We start from the raw sequence: 16,825 nt of genomic DNA, 5'->3' as shown, positions 1-16,825 counted from the left end.
TAAAAGCTGGAGGCGCGAAATGCGTTACATCAGAATTGAATACAGTGAGTGATGGGAATTAGATCATTGCATTCGATGTATGCTATCGGATATCCGAATCTCTTCGTCGAAGTATGGATAGTCTGGATCTGCTATACAGGAAATCAGGCATATATTGCGCTGATGCGCTGTGTTCTTACGTATAGATGATCGTGCCGGGGACGAGACTTTAGCAGGCCGAGTTACTTATCCGCGCCGAGTTTTTGATCATTTCATGGTGGAGGACAGGCTTTGGATGCTCAGATTCATGACGAGAGCATCGAGTGAAGAGAACACGTCTTGATGGCTACCTACCTACCTACCTGGCCATCGCCTACATGGGAAGACATCGTGAATTAGCTACGTGAACAATTGTACTCAGCAATGCTCAATCCGAGAGCAAGGGTATTGGCAATCGCCGTGACACGACATGATCAGGAGCTGCCATTGTCAGCCGTAGCCTTGTGCTTCTTCTCCTTCTTATGCTTCTTCTTCTCATGTGATGCATCGTCATCTTCCTTTTTCCGCTTCTTCTGTGTAGCATCCTTATCGTCTGACACTTTATCATTTGACGCTTCAGTGTTGAGGGTGTTCTGCGGTTCAGTGCCTCCTGCAGTCTTGTCTTTCACTTCTTGTTCCTTCAGACGCGCCGCTCGCAGCTCATCTTTCTGCCGTATCGCGTCCTGCAGTACTGGGCTGTTCCGCTTCAGGGCGTCTGCGGCCGCGGCAACACCAGCCTGCACCTTGTTCTGTCCATCGCCGCTGCCGAGCCATTCGTTGTCGTAGCCCCAGCCGGTGAGATACATGCCGATGTGGTAGCACTGTACGCTGTTCGAGTCGTAGGTCATGGGTTTCTCCTCTTTGGCGCTGAGCTTGACGCCTTTGCCGAGAACAAGCTTGTTGAGCTGGTCTCTGGCTTGAGGGTTCTCGATAATCTTCTCCTTGAAGCCAAGAAGTTGTGGTGCCCAGAGCTCAGTCAGCCATGTCTCTGCGGTCTCGAATCCGTTCTCTGGGTCGGATAGCACGATTGCTGCGACATAGGCTTCGACGATGTCGGCGACGACCTTCTGGTATTGCTTGGAGTTCTTGTCCCACTGAGAGCGATGCTTCAGTCGGTCTGGGAACCCATAGGCGTTGGAGAACTTGCTCAAAGCCGAGTTCTCGACTAGTCGTTCGCGCCAGGTGCAGAGGTCTGGGACGTCGACGTGTGGGAAGCGGTTGTAGAGGGCGCGGGAGGCAATGAGTTCGATGTACGCGTCGCCGAGGAGTTCGAGTCGCTCGTAGTCTAGACTGAGGTCCCCGCCGAGCGTGGAGCCAGGGATGCTCGGGTCGAATATGGCGGATCGATGCGTGAAGACGGCTTCGTGCAGGTGGGGTTCTTTGATAGGCGGCAGGGGAGGCAGGTCCTGGGCGGCGCGTACTTTGCGCTCGATGTAATCGGGTATGGCGACTTTGACTGCTTTGTCAGGCCGTTTCTCGTCGAGCTCGCGCTTCGCTCTGGCAGAGATTGGGTTGTCCCGGGCGCAAAGTAGGCGGCGGAGCTCGTGCGCGTGATGGAGGATGTCCTTGTCTGCCCCGACAGTCGCCTCTTCTGCGATAAATCTGTCCAGCAGAGCCGTTAGTCCAGTCTGCATGTCCATGGACGAGAGCTCAGGCTGGGGTGGATGGGAATTGTGATTCGCGCCATTGCGATGCTGAGGCTGAGGCTGGTGCCTCTTGTGCTGTTGGTCGCGGCCATAGTGATTGAAGCCTCCGCCACGTTTTTGCGACGCCATAGCCAGGAATGGTGGTTAGTCTTTGGGTGTGTGGTTGGTGACGATATGGTGCCTCGAAAGTTGGTGAGAGGGTCAGTCGCGCTAGTCGGGAGCGCCAAGGGCACCTCCGCGACATTTCAGACATCGCCGCAACGCCGCAGACCCGCATCGCAGGCACAATGGCGGTCCCACGGCAGAGGGTCTTGGACCTGATGAGGGTGTGTATGAGTACTGACAAGTCTCTGTCTATGTCACTGACACGTGCAGGTCCAATGCAAAGTCTTCAACACCACATACAACCCCGAACGCATCCGTCTCGGATCGCGCATCCTGCACCAGCGCCTCAAGGGTCCCGCCGTCGCTTCATACTACCCGCCGCGGATAGGAACAATTAGTCAATTGCGAAGCCTGTACCCCGAGCACCAGATCATCGATGAAGAGGAGGAAGACTGGCTAGAGCACCTCAATGTTGCGAAGTCGAGAGGAAAGGGCGCGCCTAAGAAGAAGAGAACTGCTGCTGGTAAGCATCATGTCTCTAAGACGGGGTGTACGGACGATGCTGACCCAACACAGAATCCAAGAAGTTCAACAAGAGGAAATAGACGGAGGCCATATGATACCACCCTTGGCGACAGTCACCATGGAGCAAAGACTCTTGATGATGTCACAGCATGCTCTCAAGCAAGTGTACAAAATTCATGTCTCGGCGTTTGGCCTGAGCTTTTTCATCATATTTTACTCTTCACGTCGTCTAGTCCCTTCGCTTTCCATTCTCTGGCAAACTCCTCATCCCATGCTGTCTTTACATCTAGGTGCTCTTTGATCACGGGCGCGTTCACCTTGTGGTGCTCCACGGTACAATATGTGATCTTTCCGTCCAGACTGGTCATGTCGCCTCTGATCATGGCCATCTGCTTTCCGATACTCACTACCTTGCTGTTGAGCCGCACTCTGGTGTTGATTGGCACAGCTTTGAGGTAGGAGATGTTGAGGGTTCGTGTGACACCGCCCATGAATTCCCAGAAGCCAGGCCGAGCTAGGGGACAAAGTGCTGTCGTTGTTGACATGTCGAATATAACTCCAGCAGCACCTCCATGCATAACGTCTACCACAGTTTAGCTCCAAGTAGTGAACAGATCGGACAACACCCCTTTACATACTGTTCAAGTTGGACAGGTTGGGCGCGATGAAGAACTCGTAGGTAACGGTGCCATCGAGAGTAGCGTCCACAAGCTCCAGATTCAGCATGACCTCGCGGTCAAAGTCCTGGTCATGATTAACAGCAGCTTCGTGAATGGTATCGATATCTCCATACCACGTGGTCCTTTGGCCTACGAGCTGCAAGTAGCTTGTACTTCTCGAACATGGCCTGTACGGCTGCCATTGCCTTTAGCCGATCTGCCTCCGGATTGCCCATCGTGAGCCTGGAACAATGTAGAATGTTACGAGTATCTTTGGTAGACCATTTGGAATGTCGGAATGCTCGCCGTCTACACGTACGCTATCGGCTTAGTCGGGTGATGCTGGGGATGGATGATCGGCGTGAAGCTCCACATTGCCTCGGCTTGTCTACTCGAGCGTCGCATCCGCGCCTGCGATACTTGCTCAAGCCATGGCGCGCTCACAGAAGCCACATCTCCTTTTCGCAGCAGACCAATACAATGACTCTGTCCATGTGGGCATGGGTGCCGTGGCTGCCTCAGATACTTTCTTGTCTTGTTTCAAGTACGTGGTTCGTGCCCACCTGTTCCACCTGTTTCACGAACAGAGCCACCCGTGTACGGCCAAACTTCGTCATGACCCGAATACACTTCGGCGCTTGCCACCAATGACCACAATTCGCGACTTGTTCTATTTCTAGTGTATCATTAGATGAGGGTCTGCAGTCCAAGCTGAACTAGACCCTTCCCCTCTATTCGTTCGCTGCGCTGCTTTTAACCAGACAGCTGCCGCCGATTACTTGTGTCCACATCTCCATTCGCTGCTTCGGGGTTCTTGCGACTGGGCTGGATAACCATCGCACATCTTCGACATGGGCTCAGACACGACTCCGGTACCGCCGGCACTGCGGAAGAGGGTGTTGAAGGTGCTGTTCATCTCGCTGCTGCTAGACTTGGTACGTCATCCCCGTCGCGTGTAACCGCTCGCGTGGGCTGACCCTGACAGATATCCTTTACATTCATCCTCCCGCTGTTCCCCAAACTCATCGAGTTCTACCGTAACCATGAAACCGGAGACCCGAACACGATTCTCTCCAAGATTCTCGCCGGCCTCAATGCGTACAAGAACTCGTTCGCGAAACCCATCAACTCCCGCTACGACATAGTCCTGCTCGGCGGCGCACTCGGATCGCTCTTCTCGCTGTGCCAGGCAGTCGCGTCTCCTTTTATCGGAACACTTTCAGACAAATATGGCAGGCGCACAGCTCTTCTGTGGTCTATGGTGGGCAACATCTTCAGCGTTGCGCTCTGGGTCGCAGCGACCGACTTCCGCACTTTCCTTGCCAGTCGCGTGGTGGGAGGACTGAGCGAGGGCAACGTGCAGCTTGCCATGGCCATCGCGACCGACATCAGCGACGACAGTCAGAGAGGCTCGACCATGGCGCTTGTGGGCGTATGCTTCAGCATCGCCTTCACCTTCGGGCCAGCGCTGGGCGCATACCTGTCCACCCTGCAGGTCATGGACAAGAACCCGTTCGCCATGGCAGCGGGCTTCTCTCTGTTCTTGATCGTGTCGGAGACCATCTACCTCTACATCAGTCTCCCAGAGACGCTGCCATCGGCGAGCAAGGCTGAGAACGGCACCGCGAACGGGCATGCGAAAGGCAGCGAAGCACCAAAACCTCGCGGCCGAACGAACTCGCACTTCCTACTCAACGCTACGCACTTCACTTTCATCCTATTCTTCAGCGGCATGGAGTTCTCGCTACCCTTCATGACATACGATCTCTTCTCTTACCAGGCTAAGGACTCTGGCCGACTGCTCGGTTTCATTGGACTGGTCGCGTCCCTCCTCCAAGGATCTGTGGTGCGGCGGATGCACCCTCTCAAGGTGGTCCAAATGGGAGTGGTAAGCTGCACCATCGCCTTCCTCATGCTCGGAAGGGTCCAGACGCAGGGCGCACTATACGGGGCCGCTGCCCTTCTTGCCGTAACAAGCGCGACGGTCGTTACCGGCCTCAACAGTCTCTCGTCGTTCGAGGCGAGCGCTGATGAGCGAGGCAACAAGCTGGGCAACCATCGGAGCTTCGGTAAGCCAAGACTCCCATCTCCATCGGAACATCTACTAACGTATATCAGGTCAAATCGGACGTTCCCTCGGACCCCTCATCTTCTGCACTCTCTACTGGTGGGCGGGCCGCGAGACGGCATATGCGACCGGAGCTGCCGGCATGGTCGGAGTCGGCGCATTGGTGTTTGGAGGACTCAAGGTGCCACCGGGCACGGAGAACATTGGCAAGAAGGAGAAGAAGGCAGTCAAATAAGACAATGGCCGTGTTGTGCCAAGTTTATGTTCAAGACATTAGGAAGACGCGTTTTGCGATCGAGAGATTTCGAGCCGTTTTATAGCTGCGTCGAATGACACCCATAGGTCAGCATATACATTTCTCAGATAAGAAAGGAAATATAGCTGTCATCCGTATGCAAGGGTGGCCGCATTCTGATATAGTCGTGGTTATCGTCGGTACATTGACCGTAATCTGTAGCCATCTCAGCCACAAGCTTCTGCCACAGCAAACACACCGTCATAAGTCAAACCTCGCTCCACGCCTCGCAAAGCTTTCCCCGAAAGACAAGCAATCGCTGTACAAATGTCCGACGCGCTAGGTCACCCCCGCACTCACTACGCGTCTCGCAAGACCCACTAAACTGACTCGACCTCGGTATCTTATTAGCTCCGGACTCAGCCAGCAGTAGGACCGACAAACGGCAACTGTGGAAGACGATCACACCGGGCCATTGCGTTTCCTCCTTGAATTGAAGCTTTTCACTCCCAGTGCCTCTCTCACACCCACGTCCAACATTTACCCGAAAGAGGAATCCGAGACCGAGATCAGTCAAGATGGATGCAACAGCGGCTGCTGCATCTGTAGCAGCTATTTCCGGGCTAGCAGCCTACATCAACGCGAAATACCACATTGCACAAGACCTTAGGGGACTGAGGTTCAAGAAGAACGCAGCTAGCTACTATGAGCAACTCGGTATGTAGTTCCAGCGATACCTTTACTTACGTTGAAACGCAGTTCGGAGCTAAGTCAACATAGAGAAAACTAAGAGGCTATCCCCTTGGTACGCTTTCGCGACTCACGTTCCACTTTACAGCAACAACCAAGCCATCTGGTCGCGGGAGAAAACGTACACATGGCAACAAGTCCACGATGGCGCCGTCCAATGGGGACACTTCTTTCTCTCCCAAGGCGTAAAGCCGGGGGATATGGTCGCTACTTACATGATGAACAGCGCAGACTTCATGGTTATCTGGTTGGGTCTGTTTTCCATCGGTGCCGCGCCTGCCCACCTTAACTACAACCTCAAAGGAGAAGGACTGGTGCATTGTCTCAAAGTCGCGGATGTGAAGGTCGTGCTTGTTGACGAGGAAGAGGGATGTCAAGAACGATTCGAGGGCGTGAGGACGACAGTCGAAGAGATGGGTGTCACAGCTTTCAGGGTCGATCGAGACCTGATTAGCAAGGTTCAGCAGCACAGCACTCAAGTACCCGGCGATCAGTACAGAGAAAATGTTAAGGGTTCCGATCCGACATGTCTCTTGTACACATCAGGAACCACGGGCCTACCAAAAGGAGGAAAGTTCATGGTAAACCGTTTCCACGAACGAGGAAACCCGCAAACTCTTGCCTTTGACCAGAAAGCCGGGCCAAACGGAGACCGATGGTATTGCTGCATGCCGCTATTCCACGGTACAGGTGGCCTATCTGTGCTATCAGCACTTTCAGGTGGTGTTAGCGTGGCGATAGGACGAAAGTTCTCCGTTAGCACATTTTGGGACGACATCCACGACTCCCAGTCTACCCTTTTCGTTTACGTCGGCGAAGCAGCGCGATATCTGCTTATGGCGCCACCACATCCACGGGAGCGAGACCACCGATTACGCGCCATGTACGGCAACGGCATGCGACCTGATGTCTGGAACCGATTCAAAGAGCGCTTCAACGTCCCTGAAGTAATAGAATTCTTCAATTCGACAGAAGGCGTTCTGGGTATGGTGGTTCACAGCAAAGGTCCCTTCACTGCGACGACAGTAGCACAGCACGGTGCTATCATCAGACGACTTCTTCACGACGTATACATTCCTGTTCCCATCGACCCGGAAACTGGAGAACTACTCCGAGACCCCAAGACTGGGTTCGTGAAGCGCAATCCGTATAACGAGGGTGGCGAGATCTTGGTCGCTGTACCGGGTGAAGAAGCATTTGCTGGGTATCACAACAACCCAAAGGCTACGGCGAAGAAGTTCGAGAGGAACGTGTTCAAGAAGGGCGATCTGTTCTACCGATCTGGTGATGCGCTCAGACGGGATGACGATGGGCGCTGGTTCTTCCTTGACCGACTAGGCGACACATTCCGATGGAAGAGTGAGAACGTGTCTACAGCTGAAGTAGCAGAGGTCCTCGGACAATACCCTGGTGTGGGTGAGGCCATCGTATACGGTACACTTGTGCCTGGGCACGATGGTCGCGCGGGCTGCGTAGCCCTCCGACTTGCCGATGGGGTCAGCCCCGAGACGTTCGACTGGAAAGCGTTGTTGGAGTACTCGAGGAGTAAGCTGCCGAGATACGCAGTACCGGTCTTCTTGCGCTTAGTCAAGGAAGCAAGTAATACGGATAACCAGAAACAGAACAAAGCGCCGCTGCGGGCGGAGGGCATGGAGATTGATAAGTTTGGTACGAAGGTTGTGGGTGGCGGTGATGACGTCGTCATGTGGATGAAGCCTGGTGAGGATCGGTATGTGAGGTTTACCATGGGTGATTTGGAGGCTTTGAGGAGTGGGAAGACTTTGCTGTAGACATGTTCTCTGGATGTGTGGAGGGGAGATGCAGGACGATGGATACGATGAATACGATGGAGGACAAAGCATCGAGGGAGAGGTTGTAGGAGTGTAATATTCATTCCAAGGTCTATTCAAGCCATATATGGATATGGAACAATATCTACAATGACGTCTTCCTGTAGCCGTGTACCCTCAAAGGGAAACATCCAAACACTTGCCTCCTAGACGTCTACCCCGCTCTACCAATCTCTGCTCTTCGGTTTCTCCTCTGTTTTCTTTTCCTCTTTAACGGGTATAGGGAAAGGTGATGCCCTCATAACCGCCTGAATAAACTCCACCAACCCATCCATACCCCCAGGCTCATTAAGCCAATGCCCACCATCCTCAAAGACATTCCAATCCACAACCCCACCCCACTCTCCAAGTTTCTTCCTGAGCTTCTCCCCATTCCTAACAGGCACAACCTCGTCGTCCTTGCAATGCTGCAAAAGCAACGGCATCTCAAACACACCCCGCTCCCGTCCAGGCACCCCCATCAGAGTAGATAGCTCCTCCGCCAACGGCAACCACCCACACAGCCCCATGAAGCCTCCAACGCGAATACCAGAAGTGACCAAAGTAAAAATACCAGTAGCGCACCCCTGACTCATCCCCGCTATAATCACATTGCGCAATCCCACGGGCTTCATCTCTTCTTCAAGAACTTCTAGAATCTGCGCGACGCTCTGCCATAGCTCTTCTTTCTGCGACTCGGCGTCTTGATCGGGCCGTTGCACGGATTTCATGTCGAACCATTGTGGTATTACTTCTCGCTCGGTAACTGCGCAGGATGGTGGTGCGTTGGGGAAGACCCATTTTATACTGGGGAAGATGTCGGTGAATTTTCGCACGGAAGTGTCTTCGCTTTCGAAGAGCTCCGAGCAGAAGGTTTTGGCGTCGCTGCCGCGGCCGTGGAGGAAGATGATGGTGTGGGTGTGGGGGGCTGTGGGGGCGACGATGTGTGGAGTGGTCGCCATCTTGAAGGCCATATTGAAGGTGGTATGTAGCTACCTGGGTGGTGGGTTGTATCGACGTAGAGTAAAGCACGTCCTTGACTCAGACTGAGGCTTGGTTATGGTTTGGGCTGGTGATGCGGAGAGTTGATAGAGATCTTGGTCGCTCAGTGAGATCTAGTGAGATCTGGTGAGTGCGATTCTCCCGTAGCCTCATATCGGGCCGTGGAGTCTGTGCGCATTGTCGTGGTTGTGGTGCCTGATTATCGCGCACGTGAAGGCAGCCATCGTGAGATCCCCCCGTAGCGGCGCCACACCCAAGCTAGTGACTCTGTGTCTATTCCAGGCAAGCGTGGTCGACGGGTCACGATAGTCGCCCCCGAAATTTTGCGACTTGGCTGCGGCAGGACCCTCTCTTACGATAACGGAAACTTGCTCATGCTTAGCAAAATCGGCGACATGATTGGCTCGTTTGTGGCCAGCAAGGTACCGTCACCATGACCTCCACATCGCGCCGTCCCTGCATGAGTTCAGATGAATGCAATAGCTATGCTTCGCTCTCACCATGATCGGTCTGGTTACACACGCTTAGACAACATGGTAGATCTCGAAAGGCGACTGGTTCGCAAGCTCGGTACGTCGGACCACCCGTCAGATCCCCACGTTGCGCATCTAACCAACCGCAGATTGCTTTATACTGGTGGGGAGAAGATATCAATTGACATAATGGCAGCTGATGGTATCCCAGGTGTATTGCTGCGCTGCATACTTTTTCAACTACCTTGATCGCAGCGCTTTCGCCAATGCCTACGTGTCTGGATTGAAGGAGTCTCTCGGACTCGAGGGCGACCAATACAGCATTCTGCTTGCCATGTTTACTGCGGGCAGCTGTGTTGGTCAAATACCGCATGCCCTCATCCTTCAGAAAGTCGCGCCCCGGTTCTGGCTGCCCTTCACATTGCTAGTGTGGTCCGGCCTAACAATGTGCTCTGCGGCATGCAAGACCTACGCCCAGCTATGCGTAGTTCGGTTCTTCCAGGGCTTCTTCGAATCAAGTCTCTATAGCGGCACCATCTATATCCTTGGTAGCTGGTATAAGCCTTTGGAAATTGCCAAACGTACAGCCATCTTTACGGCTATTGGGCAGATTGGCAGCATGTTCGCTGGTGTGATGATGACCGCGATGAACGAGAGTCTGCATGGTCAGACTTCGCTTCAAGGATGGCAATGGGTGTTTATTATCAGTACGTCCACCTCTTGAGGTAGACCATCGCCACTAATCGCTTTCAGACGGTGCAATGGGAATCCCCTTCGGCATCTTCGGACTCATGTTCTTCCCCAACTTGCCGGAGTCTACAGATGCCCCCTATCTCAGCAAAGAGGAAATTCAGCTAGCAATAGGTCGCCTGCCACCGAAGAAAGATTGGAGCCATGACATCAGTCTCAAATCCCTTGTTAAGAGACTGTTAGCCAAACCGGATATTTACATCTTTACTCTCTACTCAGTAGTAGCCTGCGCATTGGAAGCCATCGTTCTGCAAGGTCTATTCTTGCTCTGGATGAAAGCAAACAGCGAGAAATTCTCCTCGTATGCGACTACGACCTACCCGTTAGGCATACAGGCCGTGTCTATTGTCTCCAACGTTGGGGCCGGCTACGTTATCGACATGACTAATCGCCGCATACCGATGGTTATACTAGCTGGCGCTCTGCAGCTTCTAGTCTCAATCCTGTTGTTGATACCCAATCTTCCGACCGCTGGAACTTTCTTCGCATTCTACTTGGCCGGTACCTCGTACATCGTCAACCCCATTCTCTACGGATGGGCTAGCGTGATCTCTCAACGCAGTGGTGATGACGCTTCTCGATCGGTCACGCTGTACATCATGAGTATGGTGCAGTCGATATTGTACACTTTCTGGGGTATTGCACTCTATCCAGCAAGCGATGCGCCGTACTGGAAGAAAGGGTATATCGCGATGATCGTGGTCGTCTTTGCGTTCTTTGGCGTGACTGCGGCTGTTCATTGGGTGAGTATTACGGTAATCCTATCGCAGTCATTTACTGACATATCTGTAGTTGGATCAAAGATCTCAGAAGATTGAGAGTAACGCGTCCGAGGAGATCACACAGATGAGTGAAAGAATGAGCGAGAGGAATAGAAAGGATCCAAGACTGGAAGATTGAGATAAGACATATCACGAGAGCACCGAACTACATGCGAAGTGCCACGCAGTGGAGTTTAAAAGCTTGCTTGAGTAGCGACCGAACACCTGGCATGTCATTCCTCCATCGCTCATGCTTCCATGCGGATACCTCACCGCGACAGATTCTAAGTATCAAGGCGTCCTCTCACTTAGTCTCAGAGCCTATCCCTCTCGGTAGTAATGGCCCAGATTCAATCAATACAACCACCCTGTCTGCTCAAAGGCGACACCTTCTCGACATGACCTTCCATTGCTGCATTGGACGACGTAGCTACTCGCACAGCTGATTGCACAGGCAAAGAAGGCGACGTTGCAAGGTAGTCGCAGTCGCCTTCCTCGCTTTCCTCATCAAACGGTACAATTGTCGCCGCGGTACTCAAAGTCAAATGGCGTATAGTCGGGAAACAAGTAACCAATCCCGTCATAGACATCAGTCATGTTGGCCAAGTCACCGTGAACAGAGACTAGACTGCGTACCGAGAATTAGTGACCACGTTTCGGGAGCGTATTTTGGGAACTTACACCGCTGACTTCGCTACCCGGTGCTTCACCATAGCGTTGACCAGTTGAGCAATTTCGTTATGGTCGTTGTGTGTTGCCATCAACTGCGCTTGGGTGACATGATCGGCATCAAACACAACGACTGTGCTGTCCTCGGTGGGACAAGCAGGCATGATGACGGCGACACTATGGTCTTGGGCATGAATGCTGCCTTCAATGTGGATGAACGTGGCCCTGAAACCGTTGGTCTCCATGATGTGTGGCGCTCCGCGTCTGAAGTAGATTAGCGCTTGGTCTGGTGACAAGCGTAGATGACAACGTACTCAAAGGTTTCGAACTTGGCGCCGGGGATATCGGCGTAGTACGACTCAGCCATCTTAGGACAGACGATTTCCGCTCCGTTCTGGACGTAGCCCTTGACACCGAAAGCGTGGTCGTGATGATGATGCGTAGGCTATGCAATGTTAGCAAAGCTCATCAGAGTAGTAATTAGGCGGATTAAGATCGCTGACTTACCCACACCTGCGACACTGGCTTTCCAATGTTGATCCTGACCCATTCGAGCAAGACCGCCACGATTTCAGCGGGAGCATCCAGAACAGCAACATAGGTGTCAGTTTCAAGCAGGATCTGGCGGTACGCGGATACACCAGGTGGTCGGACGACCCAGACGCCGGGTAGATCTGCGTACGGTTGCGATCCACTGAGCGACTCGACTGTGAAGTTGTTCCGACCGAACCAGATGTAATTCGTGTACTTCTCACCGATCTCAGCAGTCAGGGCGGGGTCAACGACGGGAATGCTCAGTTCGCCGCGTTCGACGGAGACATCGAAGAACGATGGCTCGACTTCAGTGTTGACTGATATTTCGTCTGCAAGGAAGTCGATGCACAAGCGCTCGTTGTTGTACATGGTCTTGTAGTGACGGGGTATCATGAGGCCGTTAACTGAGACGAAGTCGTATACTCGGAGATCGTTCGTCGAAGGACCGAAAAAGGGATGGTCTTCGTATGTGCGGATAGCGAAGGGTAGGTAAGTGTCGGGGTTGAAGATGATTGACATGTTCAGTGCTTGGTCAAACACTACACTCAGGTTAGAAAGGTTATAGCAAGAACGGTAAGTGATGACCAACCTGCTGGGAGTAGTAAGCCCCCTTCCACCGGCTCGAATCGGAGAGTGGAGTCATTTGCAGAGATCTTGCTTAGCAGCAACGGATCCCACTTTTGACCATCGGAGATCATATACGCCGCGAGATATCCTGTTGATCGTCAGACTTTGATACAAATATCTCAGTGGACGTAGTACCATCCAAGTAGCCTTCTGGAGCAGCCGTCGGGTCAAAAAGCGCATAGCTTCCCCTGACCACAGCAGCAAACGCGTCATCACCACCTTGTACTACTACAGAGTAGTCCATAGGTTCGAGTTCAGGTCGGGCAAACATCCAAAGAGCTAGGATCTCAAAGTCAGCTTCCCATCAAACGGTATCGAGAGAGAAGACCTACTCCCTAAGCCAGAAACCTTGTCAATGCGCTGCTTCAGACTGCCTGTCTCGTACGAATACGTGATCGTCTGGCTACCGTATGGGACGACTGTCTGGTCCATGCCATCCAGGGCTATCGTTGTGACGATAGACTTGGTGCGGAATTGAGAGCCACTGATCCTCACATTGCGCACATCCGACGTGTTGGAGTTGATGCCAATGGCTGCAAGACCACGCTGTACAAGGTCTTTAGGTACTTCGGATTGGCGTATTTGTAAGGCCAACGAGCTGGATGACAAGAAGCCCACCACCAGAGCTGAGAATGCTCGGGTTGCTAGCATTTTGTTCGAGGTGATTGGAAGAGAAAGCTGACTGAGATTGGTAGTACAAGCAGGAGATTGAGAAGAGATGTGATGGACACAAAGGCTGTTATTGTAACGATCTATATACTGAGCATGCGCTCCTACGCATAGTTCATTTCTCCAACAGACTTTCATGCTACTCTTCGTCTCGCGTCTTGCGTCGATGAGGCGGACGAACTTTCTCCTCGTTCGCGCAGGCCTTGACCAATGCCCAGCAAACGCAGTGGATCGCGATTACGTATGATACGAGCGTGGCTCATTCGATGAACCGCGCGTGATGTAGTATTTCGTACTCTGGTGGTAAATCCGGGGTCTCTGGTCGTGGAGTAGAGTTTGAAAGTCAACAAGTCGACTTTGGGACAGTCTGCTTACGAAGTCGGGGACGGCAACACCCGTAGTCGCAAGTCTAGTATTACCAAATCTGTCGACAGAGTCCAGAAACGGTAATGTAGCGTACCCAGTTAGCAGTACGGAACGGAAGTACGTTCGTCTTAGCGGTGCCGGTAAACGGGCCGACTAGATCTAAACATGACCTTGAAAGATGGTTAAGTCCGCAGCGAACACCGATAGAAGCCAAGACGACCTCTTGCAATTTCGGACGAGTTCTACGGCAGCGGACGAATGTAGTCGAACTGTGTTGACATATCAGCTTGGCATCACGCGTCGTGCAATAGGTCATGGACTGAGTAAAGTACGTGTCTGTGTTGAGAATACCCGGATTGCCTTCCCACCCCACACATCTTCATACGACCAAGCTACTTCACAACTCTTGCAGCCATCACCCTGAAGCCATGTCGCAGCTATCTCTCGAAAACGACCTGTCGCACGCTAAACTGGATGAGATCTCAGCCTTTTGGTTTCGTCATCTCCAAGACCACGACCACATCATCAGCCCTAGCATCGAGGACTCGGCGCCATGGTTCTCACAGAATGATGCTTACGACCAGGAATGTATGTAAGTACTCAGCTTATCCTAGATACTTTCCCGCGAACAGAAGCTTACTTAGCCACAGGGATAAATTTGGCGCATTGCTCGAACTCATTCAGGTCGTAGAACCAAACGGAGCGGAAATCATAGCAGCAGCAAAGCCATGCAAGCCTATGCACTGGATCAGTCTGATCATATTGCTTGACCAACTCCCAAGAAACTGCTTCCGAGGTGCTCAAGCTCGTGTAGCCTTCACCGTTTTCGACAGTCTGGCTTTGGAAGTGGCTTCCAAAGCGATTGACTCCGGTGCCCCCATGGATTCAGAAGTTCGCTTCCGACTGGCATACAGATTCTGGTTTTACATGCCGATGGAACATTGCGAGAGCCTGGCAGTAGCAGAATCGTTACACAAAGCACACTTTGACATGTTCCGTGACTATGAGAGGCTGCTAGAGAGGGATGTCGAGGGATGGGACGGTAAATTCGCCCAGTACCGCGACGTGCTTCTCAAACGAAGGAGCGATTTTGCGAAGCTGAAGGGTGTTATTACTAGCATCTGTGAAAGCAAGCTGGACGCACTTCGTCGGTTTGGGCGCTTCCCGCAGCGGAACGAGGTGTTGGGTCGCACTTCTACAGCCGAGGAGCTGCAGTTCTTGGACGGAAAGTGATTGTCGAAGATGGATGACGGTGTCGGATTCAATCACTATAAAGAAAGCCTACTGGAATGCTACCCAGTGTTATTCATCTGTGCCATCAACTCTGCATGAAGTCTTACGCCGTGATCATAAACATCGTAGAGCAGTATTTGCATATGTTTCACGCATGCCAAGCGATTGAGAACCGAAGTTTGATGTTGACAGCGCCACGCCATAGATTTATCGACGAAAGGAACAGAAATAGCATCAGTGTTCCACTCATCCGATCCGGCAAGTTGCTATCTATGTAGAATGACAGCTTTGCTCACTGCTTGACGCTGACAGTCGACAAAAACATGAGGACTCGATGGAAATGTCAGCGGAAGCCACGGCAATGTCACGCTGGAGGCGTATGCTCTTGGCCTTTTCCTGCTTTCCATTCCGCATGAAACATTCATAAAGACCATGTAGTCCCCAAACGTTGTTGATGCGCGCTTTCCGACGAGGCTGGCTATCACTGTATCCCAAGTCTTCTAGATAAAGCAGTTCGGCTTCCTCAGACTGGCCTTGCTCCAGAAGGAGTGCGCTCAGAGCGTGGCGAACGGGTTGCATCCAGAGTGGCGGATCAGCGTAGGCGAGGTTATCCTCCAACTTAATGCCGTGTCGTAAGACGGAGAATGCCTGAGAGTGATTACCCTTGCGATACTCCAACTCGCCCTCCAGCATGGCCGACGCTACAGCTAGAATGGGTTCTGCTGGAGAGGAGGGACTGTACATACGGTCCTCCGGTACGGACTGACGGGTCTTTTCGAAAGCGTCTCTTGCCTGGCTTGCCTCATCTATCCTCCCAAGTACTGCGAAAGCAATCCCTTTGGCATAATGGATTGTCGCTTTGTAGACGCAGAGTAAAACCGGATCTACCGGCTCCGGGAGCTCGAGAATCTCCTCCCAGCGACCAAATCTAATCAACACGTGAGGCAGCGTTACAAGTTGCCACTCGGTCCAGTCTACCATTCGTGGCGTTTTGATCGACATGAACTCCAGAGTCAATACTTCAGACATCCGTGTCGCAGCATAGAGAGCGTCCCGAGACCGACCAGACATCATGGCAGAGTAGGCCATAGCGTGGATGTTATGCGATCGATACGCGTTGTAGATGAGAGCTGCTTTGGCCCCACTCCCGAAGTATTTGTCGTCCGCACGTATAGCGTCAAAGTTCGAATCGACAGAGCGACGGTAGTCGCCACAGGCCGTGTCGATGTGTGTGGCCATGTGTTGCATGTGAGAGCCATCAGGTACAAGTCGTCGCAGACTGTCAGCCGCGGGCAAAGCCACTTCTGGGAAAGGCGACATCTCCATCATGTGGATGTACAGATGACACAGACCCGGGTGTTTGAGACCATCGGAACGTGCCAAGCCTCTCTCCAGAGCGGCTCTTGCCTCGTCCACATCTGTGCCTGTAGTCTTCCCGGTGTTGAGGTCCCAGAGCTGACGCGGACGAGTGCACATGACGGCATCGGCGAATAGTGCGACCACGTCGAGATCCTCCCCGTACTCTTCGTAGACCGAGCGCATAGCTTTTGCATAGGCGTAATTGAACGCCGATAGGTCGTTTGGAACATCTGTGTTACTCTTTGGGAAGCGAGCATTGAGGGCCGTGATGAGTGCTTTCTCCACGGGCGAGGCAGCGGCCGCGACGTCATTGGCTTGCGACAAGGCGCGAAGTATCTTTTCGATGGAATTTGTGCGATCTTCCGGTGTGAACATGCGCCATGACTTGTTGTAGTTCGGGCCAACAGCGTAAGCAATACCCCAGTGGGCTAATGCGCAACTCGCATCATGTACAGTCGCCGCCTCAAAACACTGCATGGCTGCTTCATGGTTGAATGAGTAGCACCACACAAGACCACGGGCGAACCATGCTTGCGCTTCGTGAGAT

General features: G+C 52.7%; 10 protein-coding genes across 10 annotated transcripts; 5 read left to right on the top strand and 5 right to left on the bottom strand.

The window, feature by feature from the left end:
• Positions 1-452: 452 nt before the first annotated feature.
• On the bottom strand, positions 453-1,793 carry J4E79_010849 (uncharacterized protein; the record flags this gene model as incomplete). Its single annotated transcript, XM_049359682.1, has 1 exon — positions 453-1,793. One exon carries the CDS (start codon positions 1,791-1,793, stop codon positions 453-455), a length of 1,341 nt encoding a protein of 446 aa, XP_049205781.1.
• Positions 1,794-1,951: 158 nt separating this feature from the next.
• On the top strand, positions 1,952-2,374 carry J4E79_010848 (uncharacterized protein; the record flags this gene model as incomplete). Its single annotated transcript, XM_049359681.1, has 3 exons — positions 1,952-1,990; positions 2,040-2,292; positions 2,346-2,374. 3 exons carry the CDS (start codon positions 1,952-1,954, stop codon positions 2,372-2,374), a joined length of 321 nt encoding a protein of 106 aa, XP_049205780.1.
• A 126-nt stretch (positions 2,375-2,500) lies between these two features.
• Positions 2,501-3,189, bottom strand: J4E79_010847 (uncharacterized protein; the record flags this gene model as incomplete). Its single annotated transcript, XM_049359680.1, has 3 exons — positions 2,501-2,877; positions 2,933-3,038; positions 3,088-3,189. The coding sequence occupies 3 exons, from the start codon at positions 3,187-3,189 to the stop codon at positions 2,501-2,503; spliced, it is 585 nt and encodes a 194-aa protein (XP_049205779.1).
• Positions 3,190-3,804: 615 nt separating this feature from the next.
• J4E79_010846 (uncharacterized protein) lies at positions 3,805-5,256 on the top strand (the record flags this gene model as incomplete). Its single annotated transcript, XM_049359679.1, has 3 exons — positions 3,805-3,888; positions 3,939-5,022; positions 5,072-5,256. The coding sequence occupies 3 exons, from the start codon at positions 3,805-3,807 to the stop codon at positions 5,254-5,256; spliced, it is 1,353 nt and encodes a 450-aa protein (XP_049205778.1).
• Positions 5,257-5,834: 578 nt separating this feature from the next.
• On the top strand, positions 5,835-7,796 carry J4E79_010845 (uncharacterized protein; the record flags this gene model as incomplete). The annotated part of the gene is made up of 2 exons (XM_049359678.1): positions 5,835-5,973; positions 6,037-7,796. The coding sequence occupies 2 exons, from the start codon at positions 5,835-5,837 to the stop codon at positions 7,794-7,796; spliced, it is 1,899 nt and encodes a 632-aa protein (XP_049205777.1).
• A 224-nt stretch (positions 7,797-8,020) lies between these two features.
• Positions 8,021-8,809, bottom strand: J4E79_010844 (uncharacterized protein; the record flags this gene model as incomplete). Its single annotated transcript, XM_049359677.1, has 2 exons — positions 8,021-8,263; positions 8,447-8,809. The coding sequence occupies 2 exons, from the start codon at positions 8,807-8,809 to the stop codon at positions 8,021-8,023; spliced, it is 606 nt and encodes a 201-aa protein (XP_049205776.1).
• A 561-nt stretch (positions 8,810-9,370) lies between these two features.
• On the top strand, positions 9,371-10,960 carry J4E79_010843 (uncharacterized protein; the record flags this gene model as incomplete). Its single annotated transcript, XM_049359676.1, has 5 exons — positions 9,371-9,407; positions 9,460-9,473; positions 9,522-10,017; positions 10,064-10,803; positions 10,853-10,960. The coding sequence occupies 5 exons, from the start codon at positions 9,371-9,373 to the stop codon at positions 10,958-10,960; spliced, it is 1,395 nt and encodes a 464-aa protein (XP_049205775.1).
• Positions 10,961-11,328: 368 nt separating this feature from the next.
• Positions 11,329-13,302, bottom strand: J4E79_010842 (uncharacterized protein; the record flags this gene model as incomplete). Its single annotated transcript, XM_049359675.1, has 7 exons — positions 11,329-11,449; positions 11,503-11,754; positions 11,805-11,935; positions 11,998-12,563; positions 12,614-12,739; positions 12,787-12,930; positions 12,984-13,302. 7 exons carry the CDS (start codon positions 13,300-13,302, stop codon positions 11,329-11,331), a joined length of 1,659 nt encoding a protein of 552 aa, XP_049205774.1.
• Positions 13,303-14,114: 812 nt separating this feature from the next.
• J4E79_010841 (uncharacterized protein) lies at positions 14,115-14,919 on the top strand (the record flags this gene model as incomplete). Its single annotated transcript, XM_049359674.1, has 2 exons — positions 14,115-14,278; positions 14,337-14,919. The coding sequence occupies 2 exons, from the start codon at positions 14,115-14,117 to the stop codon at positions 14,917-14,919; spliced, it is 747 nt and encodes a 248-aa protein (XP_049205773.1).
• A 270-nt stretch (positions 14,920-15,189) lies between these two features.
• J4E79_010840 (uncharacterized protein) lies at positions 15,190-16,755 on the bottom strand (the record flags this gene model as incomplete). Its single annotated transcript, XM_049359673.1, has 1 exon — positions 15,190-16,755. The coding sequence occupies one exon, from the start codon at positions 16,753-16,755 to the stop codon at positions 15,190-15,192; it is 1,566 nt and encodes a 521-aa protein (XP_049205772.1).
• Positions 16,756-16,825: the final 70 nt, after the last annotated feature.

Source organism: Alternaria viburni (genome assembly GCF_023758015.1).
Source record: "Alternaria viburni strain BMP 2772 chromosome Unknown scaffold_34, whole genome shotgun sequence".
NCBI classification, from domain to species: Eukaryota; Fungi; Ascomycota; class Dothideomycetes; order Pleosporales; family Pleosporaceae; genus Alternaria; species Alternaria viburni.
The sequence above is the reverse complement of the archived record's forward strand: the minus strand, read 5'-3'. Positions and strand labels throughout refer to the sequence as shown.